General features: G+C 51.5%; 1 protein-coding gene across 6 annotated transcripts in view; it reads left to right on the top strand.

The window, feature by feature from the left end:
* The window catches only part of FARS2 (phenylalanyl-tRNA synthetase 2, mitochondrial), a 460,578-nt gene extending 438,546 nt beyond the window's left edge, over positions 1-22,032 (top strand). For all 6 annotated transcript variants that reach the window (XM_016212998.2, XM_087820664.1, XM_087820665.1 and 3 more), the window contains one exon: positions 21,747-22,032. In XM_016212998.2, the coding sequence (XP_016068484.2) occupies positions 21,747-21,885 (139 nt within the window). In that variant the 3' untranslated portion in view covers positions 21,886-22,032. The remainder of the gene's footprint in view (positions 1-21,746) is intronic.
* The last annotated feature ends 1,722 nt before the right edge of the window (positions 22,033-23,754 follow it).

Raw genomic sequence — 23,754 nt, 5'->3', positions numbered from 1 at the left:
TCAGTGCCTGAAACAGTACATATCACTTAATAGTAATCAATATCAATATCTGCAAATGCAGACAGGCCTTGCTTTATTGTGCTCAGCAGATACTGCATTTTTTATAAACTGAAGTCTGGGGGCAACCGAGCGTCGAGCAGGTCTGTCGGCACCATTTTTCCAGCAGGCTCGGGTGATGGTTAGCATTTTTTAGCAATAAAGTATTTTTTAATTTGGGAGTGTACATTGTTTTAAACATAATGCTATCGCACACTTAATAGACTACAATATAATGTAAACATAACTTTTCTGTTCCCTGGGAAACAGAATTCGTGCGATTCGCTTTATTGCGGTACTTGGTGGGGCGGCCTGGACCCGGTCCACGGCGTCTCTGAGGGCTGCCTGCGCCGTCTGCGGGGCTCAGAGGCTGCAGCAGGGCGCAGAGTGGGAGAGAAAGCACTGTCCGCAGACGCTCGTATTCTAGTGGGGAGAGACGGATGGTAAGTGAATAGCATATGCACTATTTTAGATTGTGATACGTGCTGTGGAGGAAAAGCAGGGAAGCAAGATAGATCCTAGGGCGAGAGCCTGGCCCAACTTTGAGGAATGTGTGGTGCAGTGGGCACCAGCCAAGAGGGGCACAGTAGTTGGAGCAGAGTGAGCGGCGAGAGTTGTGGGAGTCCATCGAATCCCAGGCGGGGCGGGTCACACCGAGCCTGATCGGCCATTGAGAGCACATTGGCTTTCACTGTCAGTAAAGTGGCAGATTTTAGGAGATTCTGAGCAGAGGTGGCATGCTGTGACTTATTTTTTGACAGCATTGTTTTGGCTACTCTCAGGAGGGAGGGTGGAAGCAGGGGGGCCAGGTAGACTTGTGCGGTGGTGCAGATGGTAGTGACGGAGGTGGTGAGAAGTGGTCAGATTCTGTGTAGGTGCTGAAGGCAGAGCCTGCAGGATTTGCTTCTGGGTTAGACGGGGGCGTGTGAACGCAAGTGACACGCTGTTGTGTCTGCCATATTCTGTTGGTCACACCAGCCAACTCTAGTGTGATGGGGGAGGGAGTTGAACAGGGTGTAGACTCAGGCTGTGGGGATCATTGGGGACCATCTGAGAGGCTGGACCAGTGTGGGATGGTGGAGTGGCCACAGTGTCCCCACAATGAGGCTTGAGAGTCAGGAGGACAGACTGGCCTGCAGTCGCCCATCAGCCTCGCTTTGTTGCTGAGTTATCTTTTCTCATTGATATCGAAATATTGGGGGTTATTACCTCATTTAGATTCTTAAGATGCCACAATTTTTAGTTAGCCCATTTAGAGACAGATTGCCCTTAAAATCTTTATCTGAAGCCTCCATTTTCTCCAACTCTAAGTTCATTTCTTTATTATTCTGTGCTCACCCTGGGCCATTTCTTAATACCAAGAGTTTATCTGAAGTATCTTTAGTAGTTTCCTTCCAAATCTGCCCCAAGCACCTCCATCCCCCGCAAGGAAACTGCCGTGAAGGCCCCTGCCTGCCTCCCTCACCCTCCCTGCCCCCCTCCCGCCCCCTCTCCCTGTCGTCGTTCCTGGTACCAGGGCAGGAATCTGCCCTCCCAGAGCCTTGGCCTTCTCCCCTCCAACCTTTACTGTCCACCTTCTGGAACCTCCTTTCTGTGGTTGACCGAGGGAGGTAATGACACCTCCCATTTTGAGCAAAAGGAAGAAATAAGTATGTTTCGGGGAGTCATGTCTAGGAAAAGGCTGGTGTGTCGAGAACAAAGATCAGGAAACATAAAGAGACAGAACCTGAGAGCTCTGGGGCCGCTGTCCTCATGGCTAAGGGGCTGCAAGGCCTTGAGCTCTTTCCTCACTGAGAGCGGAGAGCGCCGGGCAGGGGCTCGCGCCGGCCACCGTGGGCACCGGCAGGAATCGGGACAGGGAGAAACAGAAAACGCGAAGGGCCAGCCGGACAAGCGCACAGCGCCGCTCATCCTTCTGTCGTAATGACACGACCGAGGCTCAGGGGCCGAGCAGCGTATTCCGGGGCACGCGGCCAGTCACCGTCACCGCCGAGCCCGGAACAGTAACCCAGAAGCCGGTTCGTCCGGTGTTGCCCTCAGCACCTTTCCATTCACCCCTTCAGCAAATGCGGGTTCAGCCCCGGGGCCTGACTGCTGTGCTCTTCCTCACATGCGGTCAGCCCGCAACAGGAATGGTGGGTTTGTTCCCGTTTTGAGAAGGACCAACCGGTGGCATCCGTCTTCGTCACGAGCTCAGATGTAACTGCAGAGCAGACGCGGGAGTCAGACAGGTGCCCATCAAACGCAGTTGCTGAGGATATGGTGAATGAGAGCACGGCTCAGCTTCTGGGCTCCCTGACTTACCTTCCCTGACATCAACCCTACTCCCCACCTCGTGGGTGGCCATACATCTGGAGGGGAGGCTGGTGCAAAAGGGGAGCCCCAAGAGGGCCAAGGCCTCTTTAGCTCCCCTTCAGACTAACCCCCCCTCTGTGGGAAGGTCCGGGCAGGGCCGCCCGTGTGCACGCCTAAAGGGGAGCCAGAGGAAATGCCCTGTGACTCGACTCCGAGAGCGGGGTGTGGGCTGAAGAGAGTGAAGAGCTGGGCCCAGGCCAGGCCTGCAGGGACATCGTCCTCCGGAGGGGCATGGCGGGCTAATTAAGCATTGTTAGCAGGGGTGTGACATTGTCAGATTTATATTTCAAAAGATTGCACGGGCTGTGATGGGGAGAATAAAGTGGAGGAGGGAGGACCGGACACAGGGAGACAGGTCAGAGAGGTGCTGGTGAGGGTGCAGGCCAGCAAGGGTCCTCTGCTCTTCCCTCCTGCTGTTGGGTCCTTCCCGGGACTGGTGCTGACCCCAGTTGGGACCCATGCAGCTGACAGTGAGAAGCAAGATACTGGGGCTCCATCAGCCCCTGAGGAGACCAGCCGGCTGCCTTGCCCTTAGACCGTGCACCCAGCACTGTGAGTGGAAGGCCCCTGGGCACGGTGTTTTCTCTGCAAGCTTCGTCGCCAGCCTGCAGACTCCTTCCTTCTGGCATTTTTAGGGTTTATGAAGCAAAAAGGCCATAGAGAGACTATCCTCCCATCTCAAAGCTGTGACCTAGGTGCCGCGGTTGCAGGCTTCCAGGCTGGTCCCTCCCCTGCCCGGGGAGGTTGTGGCTGTCATCATGGGGGAGCAGGAGGCTCACAGGCCCAGGTTTGTATGTGGACTCCCCTTAATGCCACCATAAACGTGGTCTAGGCCGAGGTAGTGGGTGTGTGGTGAGTTTTGCTGTGGGCCCAACACTCCTCTCACCCGCTACAGGAATTCCAATGGTAGGAAGTTTGTCCTTTTGTCATTTGACAAATATCTTGAGCCCCTCCTATGAGCCGAGCATCCTTCTGGCTGCTGGGGATCCAATAGTGAAAAAGACACAGCCCCTGCCCTCTTAGAGGTAGTGGGGACGGCGGTTGGGGCACATATGAGTGACAGAGCATCACAACCCAGCAGCACAGTGAAGCCAGGGCAGCACACAGACGGGGAACCAGGGAAACTTCCCAACGGAGCAGCTTCCAAGCAGAAAAGTGCGGAACGGGTGGGGAAAAATGAAATGGAAGGTTGGGTGCGAGAGGGTATGTGAGGGACGAACAGCATTCTCAGCAGCCCCTAAAGTCCCCTCATTGGTGGCCAGTCCCCCTCCCACCCCTGGGATGCAGACCAGCCCGTGCGGTGCGCACGGTGCCAGCTGGGCTTCCGCTCCTTCTTGCCCTCCTCGTCCAACAAGACTGCAGTGGGACGGGAGGTGAGAGGGGCAGGGGGCAGGGAGCAGGGAGACAGACGTTTTCAGAAGCTTGGCTGCGAAGGACAGGCAGGAGGTAAAATGGTAACCAGAGATGAGGCCCAGTTGAGAGAGTTCCTTTAAGTTTCTTTAAGACAGACGATTTAAAACAAAACAAAACAAACGACAGACGAGGCTTGGGCTTGTCGGGATAGTAGCGGGAGGCCGCAGCGAGAGGAGGCGGCAGATACGCAGGGAGAGCATCGCCGGTGGACACGTCCCCAGTAGAGGAACGCACACCCCACGCTGGGTCAGCCTTGGGGAGGGGGAGCTGTGTGAATGCTGTGGAGTTGTAGATTTGGTGGCAGGAAACCTGGGGAGTTTCTTGTGACTTCTTATTTCTGTTGGGGAAGGAAGCAAGCACATTTAGAAATGACTATTAAGAGGCTCTCTTTCAACTTTCCAATGCGTCTCCAAGCATCTCTCTTGGTCAACCCATCCTTATAGGATCTCTAAGTCTTTCTTCATCATTTGGATATTGCTTTGCTAGGCACCCTCTTAACTCAACCTGTAACTCCTCAACCTAGAGCTTTTTGCTTTATTTGTCCATGCTGAGGTAAACCTCATAAACATGGTAAGCTCGGCTGATTTGGAGAGGCCGGCTGGATATCCAACACCACAGGCGCTGTTGCTTCTGGGTTGGAGCCTGCATTCAGGTACCAGCTCACTGTCCTGATAAATGGTGTTTGGGAACATGAGTCTGCGTAAAGGACCCTCCCTCCATGATTTTAACTGTTTCAGGAAATCGTGGAAATTGAACCTCCTTGGTGTGTCAATGAAGTAACTCAGGCCCGTAGATGTGGCCTTCAGTCTCTAGTTTACCAGGCAAACGGCATCTTACAACCTGGGGGTCAGGTGCCGCTTCCTGGGCACTGGATGGTCGATGCATGATAAAAATGCAGCAGTTCTGAGCAGGAAACTGGCGACTTGTTTCTATTGGACAAAGCAAACTTAATGATCCATCAGATGACCTGCCTTCTACTCTGCCTCACTAGCGTTCATTCTAGTGAGAAGCCCTCTACCCGAGTCACTAAATCTAATTCCATCACGGAGCCTTCTGAACCTTCTAAAGTAGAAATCTCCCCCACACTCAACTCCGTGTAGCAAGGCAGATGACTGAATGCTCTCTCTTGCCTCTGTCTGGCTCCAGGGGTGAACCTGGCAGCCTGAGCTGGCCTGGAGCACTACCCACCCAGGCTGTCCCCAGGAAGACAGTTTGCACCCACAGGACCCTTACTCCCCACACCCTTTTCCCGTGGCCCTGATCCCACACAGAAACCTTGAATGGGCCACACACTAAGTTCCTGCTCATTTGTGATAAGCCATTGGAATCACAAAGAAGGACTATCTGAATTTATTCCATTGAAAAATTATTTCTTCCACCCCATCTATGCCAGAGGGACCTATCAGACACTTCTTTTCTATGGCATAATGTTCTTTTCTCCCACTTGCCACCCCATCATTGCTGTGGGGGATCCCCCCACCAGCTCTCCCCTGGCTCTTGTTTGCATGTTGCTCCTGAACCCCCGTATGCCCAGAGGTAGTGCTGGGAAGGGCCAGACCCGCTTAATCTCTGTTGTGACGTGCAAAGATCTCAGGAAGGGAAAGATCAGTGATTTATATGAAACACTCGAGCATCTTCTGTCTACCAACCTCTTCCAAGAAGATGCCATATCCAATACATCAGGGCTCAGAGCTCTGTGTTCCTCCCCGCCCCCATCAGAAATCTGTGTAGAGTTAAAGCTAAACTGTGGGACGTATTTAATTAAAAGACAAATGGCAAAATAAGGTTGTGGTGGATGCTTTCTAATTGTGGCCCGTTAGATTTTAATTACTCTTCGTAAGCTGTGAAAGCGAGTCCAGGGCACGTCTTTGCGCACTCCTGTTCCTAATCACAAAGAGCGTGTTCTCAGCTGCCGACAGGGTGGGTTCATCATCGCGCCAGCAGCTTGATCTCCCTCGACAGTGACTCAGCGACTTACCCAATCCAATTAGCAGCTTTGCAGCTGCTTACTCAGGACGCTCTAGTCAAGTCTGCCTTCAGACCTGCAAACAGCCAGACCGCCAGCCCACGATCTGCTTGTTACCAGCAATTATCACCGCCAGGGTGGAGCAGAGCTGACATGGGGTCCGTGGTGTGTTGGAAACATGCTTCCCCGGGTCCCAGCTTTTCATCTGTCTACCTGTGATTGACATGGAAGCATGTGGAGACTTACAGAGTGGAGGAGCCAGAGATCTTAGCAACCACCTAGTCCACATATAAGAACCGAGGCCAGAGACGCTAGGAGTTTGCTCATGATTTCCCTGGTGGTTAGGGGGAAGGCTAACATCACAGGAACCCAAACCTCCGGACACTCCACATGTCACTCCTTCCCGGTGCTCCCCGCATCTCTCACCCAGAGCTGCACCTTAGGAGGTGGGCAGTGGGGTGTCCTAGAGAGGTCCCTGCAGGCTCTACCCCAAATAGCAGGGCAGCTGAGATGGGCAAGTCACACTACCCTTACGGCTCTTAGTTTTCTTGTGACCATGGGAGTAATACTATGTAAAAGAGTTTCGAGAAGTATGTAAGGTAGTTAATGAAAGTGCCCCAAACAAAGTAGAAACTCAGCACCTAAAAGTCCCTTCAACCTTGATTTGGGGGCATTGAGGCAGAGGGTAGGAAAGGGAGACAGGGAGAGAGAGAACACGCATTGTGTGAAAACATTATGAATCAAAGTCACTTCCACAAACACTGAAAAAGGAGACCAGAGGGGACCCTGCTGTGGACATCAACTTATTCCTTGGTAACAAAGAGAAAGGGTGCCTTCTCTGCCATTTTTCTCAAGGACCCAGACTGTACACTTGCACCTCCCTTCCAACTGAAGAACCCTGCTCAATGTCTGCCAGCAAGATAGTAGATCCCCCTGCAGTTTTGCTCCTTGGACACTTGTCTGTGTTTTGTGAGTTGCTGTTTTGTCACTGAAACAGACCTATATCTATACCTAGATGCTAAGGTGAATAAATTGTTGTTTTTAATTGAATTGTAAAAATGATCAGCTATGGCAGAGAGCCGTCAGTAATCCAGGTCTTTCTTTGGCCACCCATTGCCCCTCCATGTTAACATACATGTAATTTCTGTGGCTTTGTCCTATCTGATGAAAAGGGAACATCAGATCTGTCTTTTCTCTCTGCTCTATTTTTATTTTTCCTGTGGCCAGAGGTAACTTCAGAGAATGATTTAAAAAAACAAAACAAACACCAACCCCAGTATATCTTCAATCAAGTATAGTGAGCACAGCGTTGCAGAGATGGGCTCACCAGCCACTTCCCCGTAGTTTTAATGAGCGCCAGCAGCCCAGACGGAACCAGGACCGGTGGTGCTGACGAAGGACCTGCTTAAACATCATGAGTTAGAGCTGCTCACAGACCAGGGACAGTGTTAGGAGAGCGTAGTGCTTAGCAGCAGCACCCAGTAAGTTTTCAGTTAATATTAATGCTCTGTTTATTTTTTTGTTTTTAAATAAATCTGGGGACACATTAACTTTTTGTTAATCTAAATAAATGTGTGCATTGCTCATTAAACAAATTAATTAGCAAAGTTTATAATGCTAATACTAATTATAGTAACTAATTTTTTTAAATTATGTTTTATTGATTTCATAGAGAGGAAAGGAGAGGGAGAGAGAGATAGAAACATCAATGATGAGAGAGTCATGGATCGGCTGCCTCCTGCACGCCCCCGACTGGAGATCGAGCCTGCCACCCAGGCATGTGCCCTGACCGGGTATCGAACCTGGATTGCCTGGATCCTGGGTCGACACTCAACTGCTGAGCCATGCCCGGCCGGGCTGCCTTTTTTTTGTTAAGTCAATGTTCTTATATGTAATTCAGCACATCTGGGACTATGTAACAGTAGGATCTCCAGTGTATCTTACTCTGCCATCATTCTGGAACCCTCTTAGCTCGCTACTGTCTTATTCTGAGCTAATTGTCATACATGGAACAGATCGTGGTGGGGAAAGAGACAGACATACCTGTTCCAGCAATCTGTTCAAAGCACACACTATGCCCAACTCTGCAGCCATTCCTTTGTCCAGTAAAAAAAATTAGCATGAAGTAAGGGAGTCTAAAGGTATTGGACCACACCAGTAGTTTCCTCGAGGCATGACAGTGTATCACATTGTCCATCAAGATTGAAGTGTCTCGACACTTTGCCTTTGAAATTAATTAATGGGCAGTCTCATTGAATCTTGCCTAAGCATTTATAATGGACAGGATTTAACTTCAGAAAGTTGAGTGTTTTCTCCAGTATACCAGAAATGTAAACTTGATATCTTTTTTGAAGTGGGAAAATACCAAAAAGAGATCCCTTCTTTTCACTGAGTTTGAAAATGGACAAGTGCGACTCAATAATATCTGGAATGGTTTATTGACTCTGACCTTTACTTTATTGATTCTTCCTTCCAAGGTGCTGACAATGCTTCACTCACATGACTTCAGTTTTTTCCTAACTGAGGGACTAGTTAAGACCAAATACCATTACTTCTGTTTTATTGAGAACTGGAGAGGTCAACAGATTTATCTGAGCAACACAGGTAGCCAGACCACCAAAGGAGCTGTGTACTTGAACCTACCCACCCCCCTGGCCCCAAGCAAAATTGCTTTCTCATGGAAGCACATTTTAGGGCCATTCCCTCAAGCTTCATCAAGGGAATAGCCTTATGAAACCCACGATTGCCTTGAATAGTTATATGGCCACTAATAGGAGACACTATTCCCGGCCCAGGATTAAAAGCATAGCTTTGGAGGCAGTTGGACACCTAAGTTGAAATCCCACCTCTGTTACTTGCTACTTGAGTGATCTGGGCAAGTCACTTTTAACCTCTATGAGCTGTGGTTTTTCTCACCTGCAAAATACAGGACATAATTCCCATTATGATAGGATGGCAATGAGAATTAAATGAGATATGCATGTAGATTCTGCTTGGCACCTTAATGACATCGTAAGCAACCCATAAGCCCTAGCCACTGTTAATCTGAAGTTCCCTGTATGTAGCCCCACCTGAGAATTTTCTTTTAGAAGATTATATTTGGGTAAGCTCTGCTTCCCTAAAGAACTGCGGTCCCCTCTCCTCTCAGGCAATGCACACTGTGGGGCTGACCGGCCTTCCTCGCTGTGGCCGAGAGTGAAGTCCATCCAACGCACTGGTCCACTCACAGCCAGGCCTGCGCCCTGCGTTTCCCAGGCCTGAGCGCCTTCGTCAGCCTGGTTCCCCGCCAGCGAAGGGGGTGAAACGGGGTGCAGCTAAGTGCCTGGCGTGCAGCGCACACTTCCTCCCTTTTTCTTTACTTTTTCTGTCTTCTTTCACCTTTGCTTTGTTTATACTTCCTACACTTCCTCTGCCAGGTAATATTTACTACCCAAGTCATTCTTTTTCCTTTTTGTGATAAAGTCAAAGTGATGTTTCTGGAAGCATCCTGTAATTTCATTGGTAAATAATAATTGTTTACTGTGACATCCCTGTTTAAAAACAGTTAGTGACCCCCGTGGACGTTAGTAAGCTAACTGAGTGTACCGAGGGCAGAAAGATAGCAGAGTTGATCAAGAAGAAGGTCATACTCTAGCTGGGGCCTTCGCTAAGTCACTTCACCTTTCTGGGCCTGTCCCCTACTGTGCAAAAGGCGGTGACAGTGTCTCCCTCCCAGGACCACCATGTGGCCCACAACCCGGAGATCGTGTGGGCACCATGTTCTGGAAGCTGCATAACTTAGAACTTAATTTCCTTATTGTCGCTACGGTTATTAACTGATGTCTTCAATTTTACAAAAGCCGTGTGATGGCAAGGCCCGGAGCTTTTTAAAATGTTATCAATATTTGGAATTTAGAAGTTGTTTTCATCTATAAGTTGCACAAGGTTCCGGGACAGATTTCTATCGGTGTGGTTTCCCCATGCTAGGTGGTCTGGGACAGTCATGCCCTTCTCTGGGTGGTAAAAGCAAGCCCATTAGGAATGAGCCGTAACACTCATCTGTCAGTCGTTCCAGCCACGTCTGACTGGAGGGCTGTGCGATGCTGTCTTATCAAATGCTATTTGGACCTCTTGGGGGTTTTTTGTTTTGTTTTGTTATAAGACTTTTTATAATATCAACAATAAGTCACATCAGAAAATTTATTTTATTATTTTATGCTGAGCCTTCTTCTAACACATATGGAATATTATTCAATTAGATTATTTCTTCACCAGTTTTAGCCCTAAATGTTGTTTGGCCATTTGCAAAATTAAAGTCTCTCTTTTATCAGGATACATTTAAAGTCACTTCAGTTGCAGAGTGCTTTAAAAACCTACTAATTCTCAATAACAGTGTGAGGCAATTAAATCCCCCTCTGTGAAATAGGGAAACTGAGGCTCAGAGCCGTTAAGGGGCTTGTCCTAAGTCACCCGCCTTAGAAACGGGACACCTAGGGTAGGATTCCAGGTTTCTGATCTCCGCGGCTGCTGCTTTCTGCCTTATCTTGCTGCCTTGACGCTCCATGGGAGCAGGATTTCTTTTTATTTAGAAGCATGTGTTCTGGCCAAATGAGCTCCAATCATATTTGACACAAATGTCACTTGGATTTGTAAATTTTGAGATGAATTCAGGCAAACCATTGCCTCTCTGAGCTTTGCTCTTTTCTATTGCAGAATATGGGGTGGTTTTTAGGTTTTTTAATTGCTTCCTGGGAGGCCTGGGGGTTCTGAGGAGCTAGCTGCTGGGGGAGGGGCTGCCATGGTGGGAAGCAGAGGCTGAGTGGGTGGGGTCCTCACCCTCTTCTGCTAAAGCAGCTTTGCCTTGAGCTGTGCTGTATATACTGAGTGATTCAGAGGGAACACAGTTGAAGGGTGTCTGAGGGTGAGAGATTGGGATTCTGTTGCTCAATAAACAAAAAAAAAGCTCTAAACCATGAGACCCTCGGGTAGATGGAGCTCCTAGTAACCTACCTAGATTGAGTTTCCAAAGGCTTCATCTGCATGACATACAGAATTGTTCTCTCCATATTATAATGGAAGAAACCGGGACCTAGAGAAAGTGAGCAATCTGGCCAAGATCCTAGAGCTCAGAGGAGGAGAAATTAGGATCTGAGCTCAGATCACAGGCCTTTATCCATGCCGTGCCCTCTACCAGGAATTCTGCCCACCACCACCTGCTCACCTTTACCTCGCTGATCCCTATCGTCTGTGGATCTCAGCTCACTGACACCTGCACGGGGAACCTCCTCTGACCTACCCATCTGAGTTAATTGCCCTTTTATGTAGCCTCACAGCTCCTTGTGCCTCTTCTTCAAACTGTTTTAGGGTGGTTGCCGTTTACATTTCCTTGTAATTCTTTCATTAATGCCTGTCTCTCATGCGAGACTGTGAGCTTCATGAAGTCAGGTTGTTTTGTTTGTTTTGTTCCACCACTAGGTTTTCAGTACCTTGCAGAATACATGGCATGTAGTAAGTAGGTGTTCACTTAATTTGTTGAATGAATGAGCAAATGAATGAATGGAATGGGTGGGTGACAGAAGATGGACAGACAGGTGGCTGTCTAGATGGGAGGCAGTGATGGTAAATATGATGTGTTCTCCCTCCAGGGTCCCTTCCCACTCTGACTGCCAGTGGTCTTGGGAGTCCCCAGTGGAGGCCATCATGCTGTTTTACTGCTGGTAGTGAGTCGAGTTTGAAGGGCTGTCATAGGAGAGAAGAACTGGGGTGAATCTCGGGCCAAGGAGTCACAAGAAGCGCTGGTTGACTCGCTGTAAAAGGGAGCTCCCTCTCAGCCTGGAACGGCCCCAGAATTAATCCAACATAAGGCTTTGTAGAAATCACTCAAGCACAGACCGGAAAATCTTTAGGGTCCCTTATCTTGGATTCATTGACTCCATGAAACATGTCGCTTGTATGATGAACACTGAAGATATCACTGCTGTCTTCCAGCCTAGACTCTTATAGATATAGGAGACTCATCCTGCCAGCCAAGTCCCTGTTTTGTGACTCTCTCACTCACTATTGGTCAAGAGATGGTGCTGTTAACTAGACCCTTTTCCTCAGCATTTGCAAAATAAAGATGTCATTGGAAATGTATATAAATTTCTCTTTACTAATATGTAATTCCTTTATAATTAAGTAGGTACCGAGTCCTTCTTAAAGTAATTAGTCTGTTTCATCCATTACTCACTAAAGAAATAAAAGCTATTCAACATAACGCAGTCATGGGTAATCCTGCTCGGGGTGATGGAGTCGAGGGGAGATGCAGCGTGCCCTCGCTTGGGTGGCTGTTAGGACCCGGCACCATAATATTTTAGTAGCCCTCTATTTGGGGAGGGCGACGTTAGCTGAGGGCTGGCCTCCAGATGCAGTGAAGCTATCTAGAGCCAAGTCCTACCAACGTATCCTAGGACCCTGCAGGGACCTGATCCTCGACTCTGTTGTTTTTGGTGATTGATTAACAATGGATTTTCAGGTGAGGCTTCTTAGAAGCAGGTGTATAAGGCTGTCCCCTGCGAGGCCCCCCAGCCCACCGCCTCCTGCCCGCCGTTTCGGTGGTCGGTCCTCTGGACACCCAGACCAGCCACTCTGAACCGCCTCTGTCTCCTTCAGCCTGTCCACATGTGCTCACGATCCTGCCTGCGCCCTTACCGCTTAGCCATGTGCCAAACTCATGTCTCATGCGCCCCGCCCCAGTTCGTTGGCCCCAGCCTGGGAGACTGCCTGGTCTCCCCCAGGCAGAGCCAGCGCGTCCTGTTCCTGCCGTGGCCAGAGCCCACCCCTGAGGCAATTGTGCGCTACCCTCTCTGGCAGGCCGGGCATCCTGTGGGCAGCCCTTCATCGGACCATTCATAGAACATACACCAGCAACTCTGTTGCAATGGAAGAGGGAAAAAATACAATGACTGCCCTCTCTGCCGGTACACTTATGTCACCTTGCCAGCTCAGATGCGCCCTGTGCCTTTCGCCTGCCGGAATCCTACTCACACTTTAAGATCTAGATCTGGCCCTGGCCGGTGGCTCAGTGGTTAGAGCATCGTCCTACACACCAAAGGATCATGGGTTCAATTCACTGTCAAGGGCACTTACCTGGGGTGCAGGTTTGATCCCCGGCCCTGGTTGGGATGCGTGCAGGCCAGCAATCGATATGTCTCTCTCACATCGATGTTTCTCTCACTCGCTCTCCCTCCTCTCCCTCCCGCCCTTACACTCTCTCTAAAAATCAATGGAAAAAGTATCCTCCAGTGAAGATTAAAAAATAAATAGATCTAGATCTAATCTCCTCTCCCTCACTAGTCTTTTCTGACTAGTAAATTATTTACAATCTTTGTAATCCATTTAATGCAAGGCATCCCAAAAAAATGTATACACACTGTAACGGCTGATAGCTCAATTTTGAAAATGAAATGTATTTTAATAAACACTGCCTTCATAATTATTCAAAGTGTGTGTATACATTTTGGGGGACACCCTGTACTTAGCGTTAATTGTCCTATTAGCTATCTTTTCATGTATAAATGTCTGAACCCCCCAATAGGAGGTTATCTAACCTAATCCTTCTTGGTGCTATTTTGGGAAACTTCTTCCCCTCACCCTGCCACTGTGTCCTGCACAGAACAGCCACTTCATGAATATTTATATATTGATCAAGCAAATCGTTTCCCTATTTTGCATCTCCCATAAAGTCAACCTCAGCACAGAATAAATAATTGCTGATCAGTTGAGAGAGTTGGGAACGTGGCACTTCACCTACCACAGTCTCTGGTGTAACCTGACTCATCTGCCCAGTGTCAGGGTGCTGGGGAGGCTGTGGGGGACAGCGGGGTTACAGTTAGCTCTGTTCACTTTGACTTGGTTCACTAACCCAGGGAGAAAAATAAAATCTCTTCCATATTTTCTACACAACCAGAAAGCACAGAGCTTTGAAAATCTCTGCAAAATGAGACGTTACTTCAACTTTGTTAGAAATGTAAGAGGATGGTTGGGAAGATAATGGAACAGTTGAAAAAACTGTTTCAAATTTGGTCAAGCCCTGTTCTAGCATTATGAGCGAGGGTCTAAAAAGGTCACTTGTATGACCTGAAGGGCAGCTTGGTTGCTAGGTTAATGCCACCAAGGAGAACAGCTGTCTGGGAGGGTGGAACCAGTCACGCTGCGCCCTGGCCGCGGGCCCACACGTGCCTGGCGGTGAGCTGGGGTTAGTTGTTGCTGTTTTCGTCAGTTTGTTTTCAATATAAATGTGAATCCCAATGTGCATTTCTAGTAATAGTCAACTGGGTTATTTGGGTCAACTATCCTCAAACTTCTTTTTATTGTGATAAAAAATACATAACAAAATTTACCACCTTAACCATTTTTAAGTGTACAGTTTGGTGGCATTGAGTACATGCATATTGTGCAGCCACCACCCCCCTCCATCTCCAGGGCCTTTTCATCTCGCCAGACTGAAACTCTGTCCCCATTAAACACCACCTCCCCACCCCCAACCCCTGCGCCTGGCACCCGCCATTCCACTCCCTGTCTGTGAATTTGACTGCTCTGGAAACCGCATGTAAGAATCATGTGCTGCTTGACCTTTGTGTCTGGCCTATCTGTTTAATAATGTCTTGGAGCTGTTGCCATGTTGTAGTATTATATTAGTAATCATTTTACAGACAGAGAAGCTGAAGTTCAAATGACTTGTCTAAGGTCATTCAGGCCTGTGGGTGTGGCCCAGAGTAGCGGCTCTAGAACCGTTAGCTGCGTAAATGATACCAGTTGTTAACTGTAAGCCTGAACTATGATAAACACTTCACGGATATATTTTTTCATTCAGTCCCTTCAGAAACCCTGTAAGTTCACTACCTGTGTCTTAGAACGAGAGCAGGGCTGAGAGCAGAACTGGCCCAGTCTCCCGTGGCGGGGTGGTGGCAGCCGGCGAGGCGGATCCCCGCGCCTGTCCTGAGAGATGCTGTTAGATTTCCCAGAGCAGTGACTCATGTTCGAGCGCACGTGGAGACCAGGGCCGTGGGCCCCGCTCTCCGGGGCAGGAGCAGGAGCTGTCCCGAGGTGCTTGGCTGACACGCTAACTCGGAAGTTCCAGGAAGCTACTGGGGCTGATGGGCTAGACCCCCGGTCTTTGAAACTTCCCTGGGGACCTGGCAAGTGTTTGATGTGAAAAAGCAGGTCTTGCCTGCGGAGTGCGCAGCTCTGAGGAGCTCTGAAGTTGCCAGTGTTCTGATGACTGGGAGCAGTGCTGGGTAGGGTGCGGGGCCGGTGTGCGGTGAGGTGCGGGAGCAGGTTTGAGAGCGAGGCTAGGGAACTGGGCCCAGCAAGTTGCTCTTTCCCCAGCGCTGGCTCTCCCTCCACCAAGGCTGGGTCTGGAGTTGTCTTTCCCAAGGCAGTTAACTGTCAGGAAACCATCTGGGTGGGTTTCTTGTGACTGACTCCAAGGAACAGAAATCCCTCTGGGAGGAAATCTCAGCAGCAGCAGCAGCGGTTAGAGGCAACTCAGACGCTCCTGACTGAAGGGGGAGGCCACTCAGAGTGGCCCGCTGGGGGCTGCGGGCTGCGGGCTGCGGGCTGGGGGCTGGGGGCTGGGGGCGGCCAGCCCACTTCCCTCTTGCTTTTTTCTCTGTGCGTCTTGTGTCTGTGCTTCGGCCTGTCTGAAAATTCCCCTAGGTCACGGCCTCTCTTTCATCCACGCAGGCGGCGCAGGCTTTGCAAATGAAGGCAGGCTGGCTGGCTCGTTCCTGCCATGGGCACTGACCTGAGCGCCTTCCGTACCCTCAGCTGGCACTGGGATGTTAGAGCCGGAAGGTGCCTTGGAGCCCGATTAGTCCAGCCCTCTCCTTGGCGAGGTTAAGTGGCCTGCCCAGAGTCACGCAGACACTGCTGGGCTGGCCTGCAGCCCGTCTCCTGCCTCCCTGCCTGGTATTTCCGTGCATTTCAGCAGGGAGCCTCTGTCCTCGGAAACCTCAAGGCAGTTCACTAGGAAGAGCGGCATAGTCACTGGACCCTAGGTCTTCAGAATTTCATTCCTTCTTCTTTTATTCTTTTGATACAGGGAAGGTAAAGGGGGGAATGATTTGCTTAGTTGCCAGACCACTTGTTGAAGTCGTGCCCAATTCTGAGCAATAATTCTTCTCTGTCCCTGACTCCGCTCCTCACATGACTGTCCCAGCCAAAGCCAACTGTACCCATGCTCCCCAGGAGGGACACTCGTCCTCCCTGGCCCCAGGTTCGTGCCAAGCCCGCTAAGGGAAGTTAGAAGACGCTCACAGGAAACATAAGCTTCCCCTCCCCCAAGGTGCCATTCCTCCCCCCCCATCGAGCCCCACGAGTAAGCGGAAGTGGGGGGGGGCAGGCTCTGTTAGCATCCTGCGTGCGTCCTCACGGAGTCAGCACAACCCTAGGAGCAAGCGTGCTTACCCTCACCTCGCAGGGGCTCGGTAACTGCCAGGCCACACAGGTGGCAGAGGATAAGAGTGGGGTTCTAACCCAAAGCCTGGTTCTCCTCGCCACCGCCCCCCACTCCATTCTGCATGTTCTGGGCTGGCCATGAGCAAGTGGTTCCCTCCGTCGCCCTCTTCCTGTCACACTGTTCCTTTGTCTGACTGCACCCCTGCCCTTGCAAGCACGTTTCCCCTCCTGGCAGCCACAGGTGCCAGCCGGCCTGTGAGGCTCCGCACTGAGTTGGCATGACCGCAGCCGGCGTCCCATCCTCACCACCCTGAGTGGAGCCTGCCCCGTGGTAGCACTGTCTCCTGCCCAGGAGTCCCTGCAAGAACAGGTGGCATCTGCAGTGACCGCTGGTCATAGACCATCTGCTCTGGGAGGCGTCCAGAACATGAAGTAGCTGCTCTTGTCACAGATGGAAAAGCAGACCTGGGACTGGTGCAGGAGCTGGATCCGGGCTGCACCCCCTGGAAGGTCGGATTCGAGTCCCGAGCCTGTGCGGCTGCTGGGGTGGCCCAGGGGCTGTGTGGCAGAAATGCTGCGACCCTCGCTGGCTCTCTCACCCACTGCTGCGCCTTCCCAGCGCCACTCTCCAGAGGCCCGCGTCCTCTCAGAAAGCCCCGCGGGCACACTGGGAACTGGGGAGCAGCGTGCTTTGGAAACTTGTTCATTTCATCACGTAGTTGCTCGGAAAAAAAAGAAAAGACCTGGGACAGGATCCCTTTTATTTTTTTTATTTATTTTTTTTAGTCTTCACCCAAGGATATTTTTTCCATTGCTTTTCAGAGAGTGGAGGGGGGTGGGGGGAGAGAAACATCGATGTGAGAGACACATTGACTGGTTGCCTCCCACACACCCCCTCCCCAGGCCGGGGTCAAGCCTGCAGCAGAGGAACGAGCCCTTGGTCGGAACCAAACCAGGGAGCCTGCAGTCCACGGGCGACACTCCAACCATTGAGCCAAATCGGCCAGGGCCAGGATCCCTCTTAAACATGTAAAATCTTGGCAGGCCTTTACTAACCCAGACTTAACTCTGTGCAGCATTGAGCAGCCATTTCTTTAGGTCTAAGTTAGGGCTTTGGGACACGGAGGCACTGAAGCCCCGAACCCCCACCTGCGCGGAGCCCACCCTCCGCCCCACCCACACTGCCCCTGGCTCCCATCGCTGTGGGAGCAGCTCGGCACGCGCAGGGCCCCAGGACGGTGGCTTCGGGTGGACACTGACGATCACGGTGGAGCAGGGAGCAGGATCCGAGGGGAAATAATTTCAGAAGCAGTCTGAGTCGTTTCCAGTTTCATGAGCCCAGCTGAATCTCTCAAAAGGAAAGCTGATGGGAGGCCCGGGGGGGGAAGGGGGGTGCACTGGCGTCACTAGTGCCCAGCTGCTCATGGGCAAATATGGGCTGTCTTGTCCCATTTTCTCCTCAACAGAGGTGAGCTGTTGGGCAGGGTGAGCTGAATCCCTTTTGCAGGCTCTGTAGTGCCCGCCCTGTGCTAGACAAATAACACCGTGCAATGCTTATGGGGAAGCCCCAAAGGAAAGTCATTTGCTAAAGGAGCAAACCTCGGGAGCATGGGAGGCTGGGGTGGGTGTACTGTGAGCCCCTGTGGTGTGGCCTGCAAGCCCACGCCTGTCCTGACTCAGGGGAGCGGCCTCCAACCCTTCTCCCTGGTGCTGCACCAGCCCCCGGGCGGGGACTGGTGGGCTCTGGGTGTGCAGCTCAGTGCCTACAGCTCGCTGTTTGTTGAATGACTAATGAATCTGTGAGTGAAATAGTGATAGTTGAAGGCCTGGAAGTTCAGACATTCTAAGATTCTCACACTAAAGTCTCCATTAAAAATTCAAGCTCTTGCCAGTGACCAACTCATTTTAGCCAATATCCCAAAGTAATGAAATTCCAACACCAAAAAAAATAAAGTTTAGACTCTCTCTTCAAACTCATTATAATGAAATGTGACCTCTCACACTCAGTGTGAGTGTTCTCATTTACTTTGCCTATGAGTAGAAGCTGTGAAGCACATTAAAAAAAAACACCACTTTTATCTGCCTTTAAAAACCCCAGATTGTCATGCAGGCTATTAGCTCCTTCAGGGGAGGTTTCTTGTCCTGAGGGCCAGCAGGTGCCCCTGCCCATCCACCGGGGGAGGACAGGAGCTGGGGCCTCCAGGCTCTCCCTGCAGTGCTCTCATTCCCCACCAGTTGCTTGGCTTCCCAGCCACTTTCCAGTGGCCCTGTAGCAGGAGAGACTTTATTGAAGCACCTGTTCCAGGTGCATCCCACTCCTGTCCCAGTGATGTCCCCCATCCAGCCTGTGCCCTCTCCACTAGCCAAAGGGCAGAGCCGGAAAGGAGCACCGGCTCAGTGCATCTCGAGCTTGGACAGAACAATAGTTTGCAAACTTTGGAGCTGAGACAGGGAAGAGATGAGGAATGTGGTGGTACAGTCAAGTATCATAGTTGATAGTTGGGCTCTGAAACCAAATTGCCTAGTTGTTTTAATTGAGGTGAAATCCACATAAAATTAACCATTTTTGAATTGTACAATTCAGTGGCATTCAGTACATTCCCATTCTCATCACCCCAAAAGAAAACCCTGCACCCACTAAACAATTCTCCCCATTCTCCCCTCCCCCAGCCATAGCAGCCACCAATGTCCTTTCTATCTCTATGGGTTTCCCCAGTCTGGGCATTTCATATAAATGGGATCATGCAGTATGGGATGTGTTGTGTCCGGCTTCTTTCATTCGGCAAGTTTTTGAGGTTTGTCCACATTGTCGCATGTGTCAGTGCTCCGTTCCTTTTGATGACTGGACTGTTCTGTTGGCCACCCATCCACTGGCGGACGTTTTCCTTTTGGCTGCCGTGAGCAGTGCTGCTATGAAGATTCTTGTACAAGAGTTCATTCGAGCACCTGCTTTCAGTTCTCTTGGGAATGTTCCCAGGAGTGGAACCTCAAGGTCACATGGTAACTCTATGTTTAAGTTCTTGAGGAACCACCAAACTGTTTCCCACAGCAGCTGCACCATTTTCCATTCCCACCAGGTTCCCTCCTTGCGAATCCAGCCCTGCCACTTATCAGCTGCATGACCTTGGGCAGGTTACTTCTGCTCTCGGTGCCTCAGTTTCCTCATCTGTTTAACAAGGACAGTAATGCTATTTACCCAACGGGGTTGTTAAGTTAACATATGCAAAAGGCTTAGAACAGTGCCTGGTACGTAACAAGTGACATAAATGTTTCCTGCTGCTACTGTTTTAAGGGACAGTGGGGGTCATGGCAGATGAAAGACTGAGAAGCTTGGGACGAAAAGAGGCTGCACAGCTGATATAAAAGAATCACAAGAGCCCAATCCAGGCAGGCGGGGTTGGACACTGAGGACACCCCTCCCTTTGAGGAACCCATCTTCTTGTTCAGCGATGAGCCGTGGTCCCTCCGCTCCGTGGCCCATGGTCTTCGTGGGCAGACCATTGCTCAGGAATAGGGGGGTCCCGGGCCCTCCACTCATGACCAGCCGCTGGTTTCTCTCAATTCTCCAACAAGCAAGAGGATGGCTATGTCCCACCATACAAAAGCTCCTAAAAGAAACTTCTAGAAAACAAGCAAAGGAAAACTTTCTCTCTTTCCAACAATGTTCAGAAAAGGCAAACCTGGTTGATTTTCAGTTGAATCTACTGAGTTATCACCAGATATTCTGCCAAATACTATTCCCTCAATTTATAAAAGAAATCCATGTTTATGATTCATTTACACCTAACTCATCAAAATGTTTTGTCAAAGTTGTTTGAAGCCCAAGAATCCTTTGAGGAGCTTCCTTGAAACACATAGAAACAAGAAGGTAATTTGTTCCCATTCATCTCTGGTTGGAAATCTCAGCTTGTAGAGAGGCCACATTCCAGTTTCAGCTAAGAGTGAACCGATGGAAAATACAGTCGCCGCAGTGTACTGACACTCCTGTGGCGCTTCCAGTTTGCAGTCACCATTTGGAAAGGCCCATGGGAAGTGCTGTTACCTCTGTCACTGGAGGGGACACTGAGACACAGGACAGGTGTGTCGTGGCCTGGAAGTGGAGGATCCCGCACTTGGACTCTGGCTGCTGTGACCACCCAGCAGCTTCTGTGTGGGTCAGAAAGAGGCTCCCAGGGACCGGGATTCAGAGGAAATGCTCCAGCCCAGCCCAGCCGGGGAGGAGACCCTGCAGTGCACCCAGCCCGGCGCCCTCCCCTGCGGGAAAGCATCCTCCCACCTCAAGGTCACTAGGCCTCTGACAACCGGGCCTCCTTGCTCCAGAAAACACGAGAGGAGGCAAAGGAGCAAATCGGGAGGCTTGGCCTGGAGGCAGTCTTCATTGACCTGGTGGTTCCACTCAGCCAAGGGGCCTGGCATGAAAACAGGCAGGAGACTGGAAGGAGGAGAGCGAGCCCAGAGCAGATCTGCGAAGTGTCCGGAGTCCTCTGGAAGCAAAGGTTCTGGACCCAGGTGGCATTCATGGGGACCTGCGGGTCTTCTGGCAGGGCACGGAGGGGCACGGAGGGAGGCCTCCAGGGCCTGGTGTTACTGAAGGCCCAGCCTGCCTCACATGCCAGAGACCAGGTCAGGCTGACAATGTCGTATGTCTGCCAGAGGGACCCGCCCGCTCCGCGGGTTTTGCTTCCGCTGGCATCTGCAGTGAGGAAGGGCATGGACGGGCTCTCCTGCAGCGGGGCTGCAAAGGAGGGATGCATGGGGCTCTGAAGAAGAGACACGAAAGCCCCGGAGAGAGAGCGTCAGACCCCCTCCACGGACAGCTTCCCTGGCTCGTGGCCCTGAGCTCTCTCAGATGAGCTGTGCTTGCTGGTGTTTAACAGCCGTCCTGCAGACAGAAGGCATCACTGCATCCCATCTGCATGTTCCAGAGTCACCAGCTGCCCCGGGAAACCAGCTCCGCAGCCCTGGTGGAGCAGAGGATTAAGTGTTGTCTGCGTGGCACAGAGATGATGTGTGGTCTGTTTGGCACAGTCATCTCTGTGCTTCCATGGCCCAGGGGCTGCTGAAAGCATTAGTGCGGCTCACCTCAGCTTTCTGGGGTGGCCAGAGCCCTGGGGCCAGCCTCAGGCTTCCAGGGGACACAGTGTGCCTTCCAAACATGGTCATTTCCTAGGGCGTGAGGAAGGTGGAGGGCGCTGGCCTTGGTCCCTGACTCTGTCTGCTGCTCAGAGCCCCACCCAGAAGCCCAGAGCCACCTCCCACCCCTGAGTCAGTCTTCAGGGCTCTGCCCAGGAAATAAAATTTGTAAGAAGCTTCCTCCCCAGGGAATTTGGATGCATCTGGTCCGACGGGGCCAAGGATCCCCTACCCAGCACCTCCCCGATGCCTGTAATAGAAGCAGGCTGTGGGCGGGAGTCAGGGCTCTCCATTCCTGTCCCTGCTCCTCGCAGCTCCTCCTCAGTTCTCCCGTGGGGCTGGGAGATCCGTGGGAGCGTGGTGCTTCTGCAGGCGGAAGGCATGCATGCCTCTCACTCACCTGCCTTTCTCTTTTATTCTCCAGGACACGCAGGACCAGCCACTGCTACCGCATCACCTACCGCCACATGGAGCGGACCCTGTCCCAGAAGGAGGTGAGGCGCGTCCACCAGGCTGTGCAGGAGGCCGCGGTGCAGCTGCTGGCCGTGGAGGGCAGGTTTTGATGGTGGCAGCACCCAGGCCACAGCCCTCGGGTCTCTTGGATTTGCTGAAGAAGAAAAAAAAGGATATTGTTTGTGGACTTGGGCATTGGTCACCTTTTGATAAAAGGGCCGGTTTTAGGACATTCAGAAAATAAAGGATTGCTCTTGAGAAACTGTTGACCCTGTATTTGTCTTTTCTTTTGGGAAAGAGGTGAGAAAGGAGCCATAACGTGGGGGTTTCCTCCTTTCCTTTTAGGAAGGCTGGGCCCTGTGCTCAGTGTGGTGAACTGGTCCCCGGGCTCCATGAACGGGCAAACACCAGGCAGGATCTCCCCCCAACCCCCCAGGTAGTGAGCGGACCCACGTGAAGGACGTCAGGACGCCAGGCACTGGGAGCTTCTCCAAATCAGCCTCTGCTCCTTTCTCCCTTCTCTTTTCTGTTCTGCAAAGGGCAGGCCTCACACAGGGCACGAATGAAATGCCAGGGCTCCCCTCAGAAGTGGAGGAGTCACATCCCTGCACCGGTGAGATATTTGCTTGCTTTTCATAAGCCCGAGGCTTGGAGTCAGGCCTCTGGCCCCGGCTTGAGCTCAGCTGCCTTCTGCCCCTCTGGAGAGGAAAGACGGGAGAGCTGCCCAGAGGCTGCAGGCAGGGCGCCGAGGGGCCAGGTCCCTAAGCCCCCTGGGAGTTTGGCGACCTTTAAGGACGAATGTGGGCTTTGAAGTTTCCCTTTCTCTCCCAGACACTTTGTAGTCTGCCTGCTTCACTCCCGAGCAGTTTTAATCATCAGATCCATCCTTGGCCTGTGCTGGAGGCTGCAAGTGCTGGGATAAATATTTGATGAGGGGTGGCCATTGTCAGCCAGCGGTGTGGGGGGTGGGCAGCTGCTCCCAAAGGGAAGGGACGGGCTTCAGTGTCATTTCTGCACTCGGCCTTTCCCTGGGATTGTCCTGGGAATTACGGAAGTCATACCCTGAGTCCCGCACCCGTCCCATCCTGCCTGGATCCAAACGGCTGCCCAGGGTTTGGGGCCCACTGGATGCGATTCCTTGAGTGGGTGGGTCTGCGTGGGAGCCACAGTGGTTTCTTCTTCCACAGCCTTTGCCGGCGCAGAGACCATCCGTATTCCCAAGGCTGTTAGACTCTGGTTAATATTCTCTAACAGAGCGAGCCAGGTGGGTAACACCCGGATTCAAATACTGTTCTAGTGCCAGCCGTAGAGAGCAGGGCTGGGCGGGCCGGCTGACCCGGGAGGTTCCTCTCCACACTCCAGGCTGTAGAACCGGCTGTTGTCGAAATGTTAGAGGTGAGGAGAGTGGGCCTAAAGAAATCAGGGGACTTGACAGGAACATAGCCAAGGCATGCGGCCTCACTCTCGGCCTCACTCTTGGGCTCACTCTTGGGCTCACACCCGGCCTCACTCTCGGCCTCACTCTCGGCCTCACTCTTGGGCTCACACCCGGCCTCACTCTCGGCCTCACACCCGGCCTCTGCCTCCACATGCAGAACTTCCATCTCCACGGACATTGGGTGGTTCTAGGGTCTGCGCCTCCCGATTTGGCACCTTTGTGCTGTTTCCTAAGGACTCCAGCTGAGGGCCTGGTGCAGACGCCCCCACTCCGTCCGCTCTGGCTGCTGGCACTCATGCTGAAGGGGGCCCGCCCTACCAGGGAGCCCAGGGAACCCCAGCTTTTGACTTTTTCATGTCGTTCTCACAGGGCAATAAATAATGAAAAAGAAAAATGTGAGAAAAGTCATTTAATCCATAAGGTGACCAGCACTCGCAGTTCAAGAACATCCACTCCACCTGGTCCCCCCACCGTGCCACGTGTCTGCTGCTGCTGGGAAACGGATGAGACATGGTGACGGTAACGGTGCCCCATCCTCAGC

The sequence above is a fragment of the Miniopterus natalensis genome, chromosome 9 (assembly GCF_054644295.1).
Source record: "Miniopterus natalensis isolate mMinNat1 chromosome 9, mMinNat1.hap1, whole genome shotgun sequence".
Taxonomy (NCBI): domain Eukaryota; kingdom Metazoa; phylum Chordata; class Mammalia; order Chiroptera; family Miniopteridae; genus Miniopterus; species Miniopterus natalensis.
The sequence above is the reverse complement of the archived record's forward strand: the minus strand, read 5'-3'. Positions and strand labels throughout refer to the sequence as shown.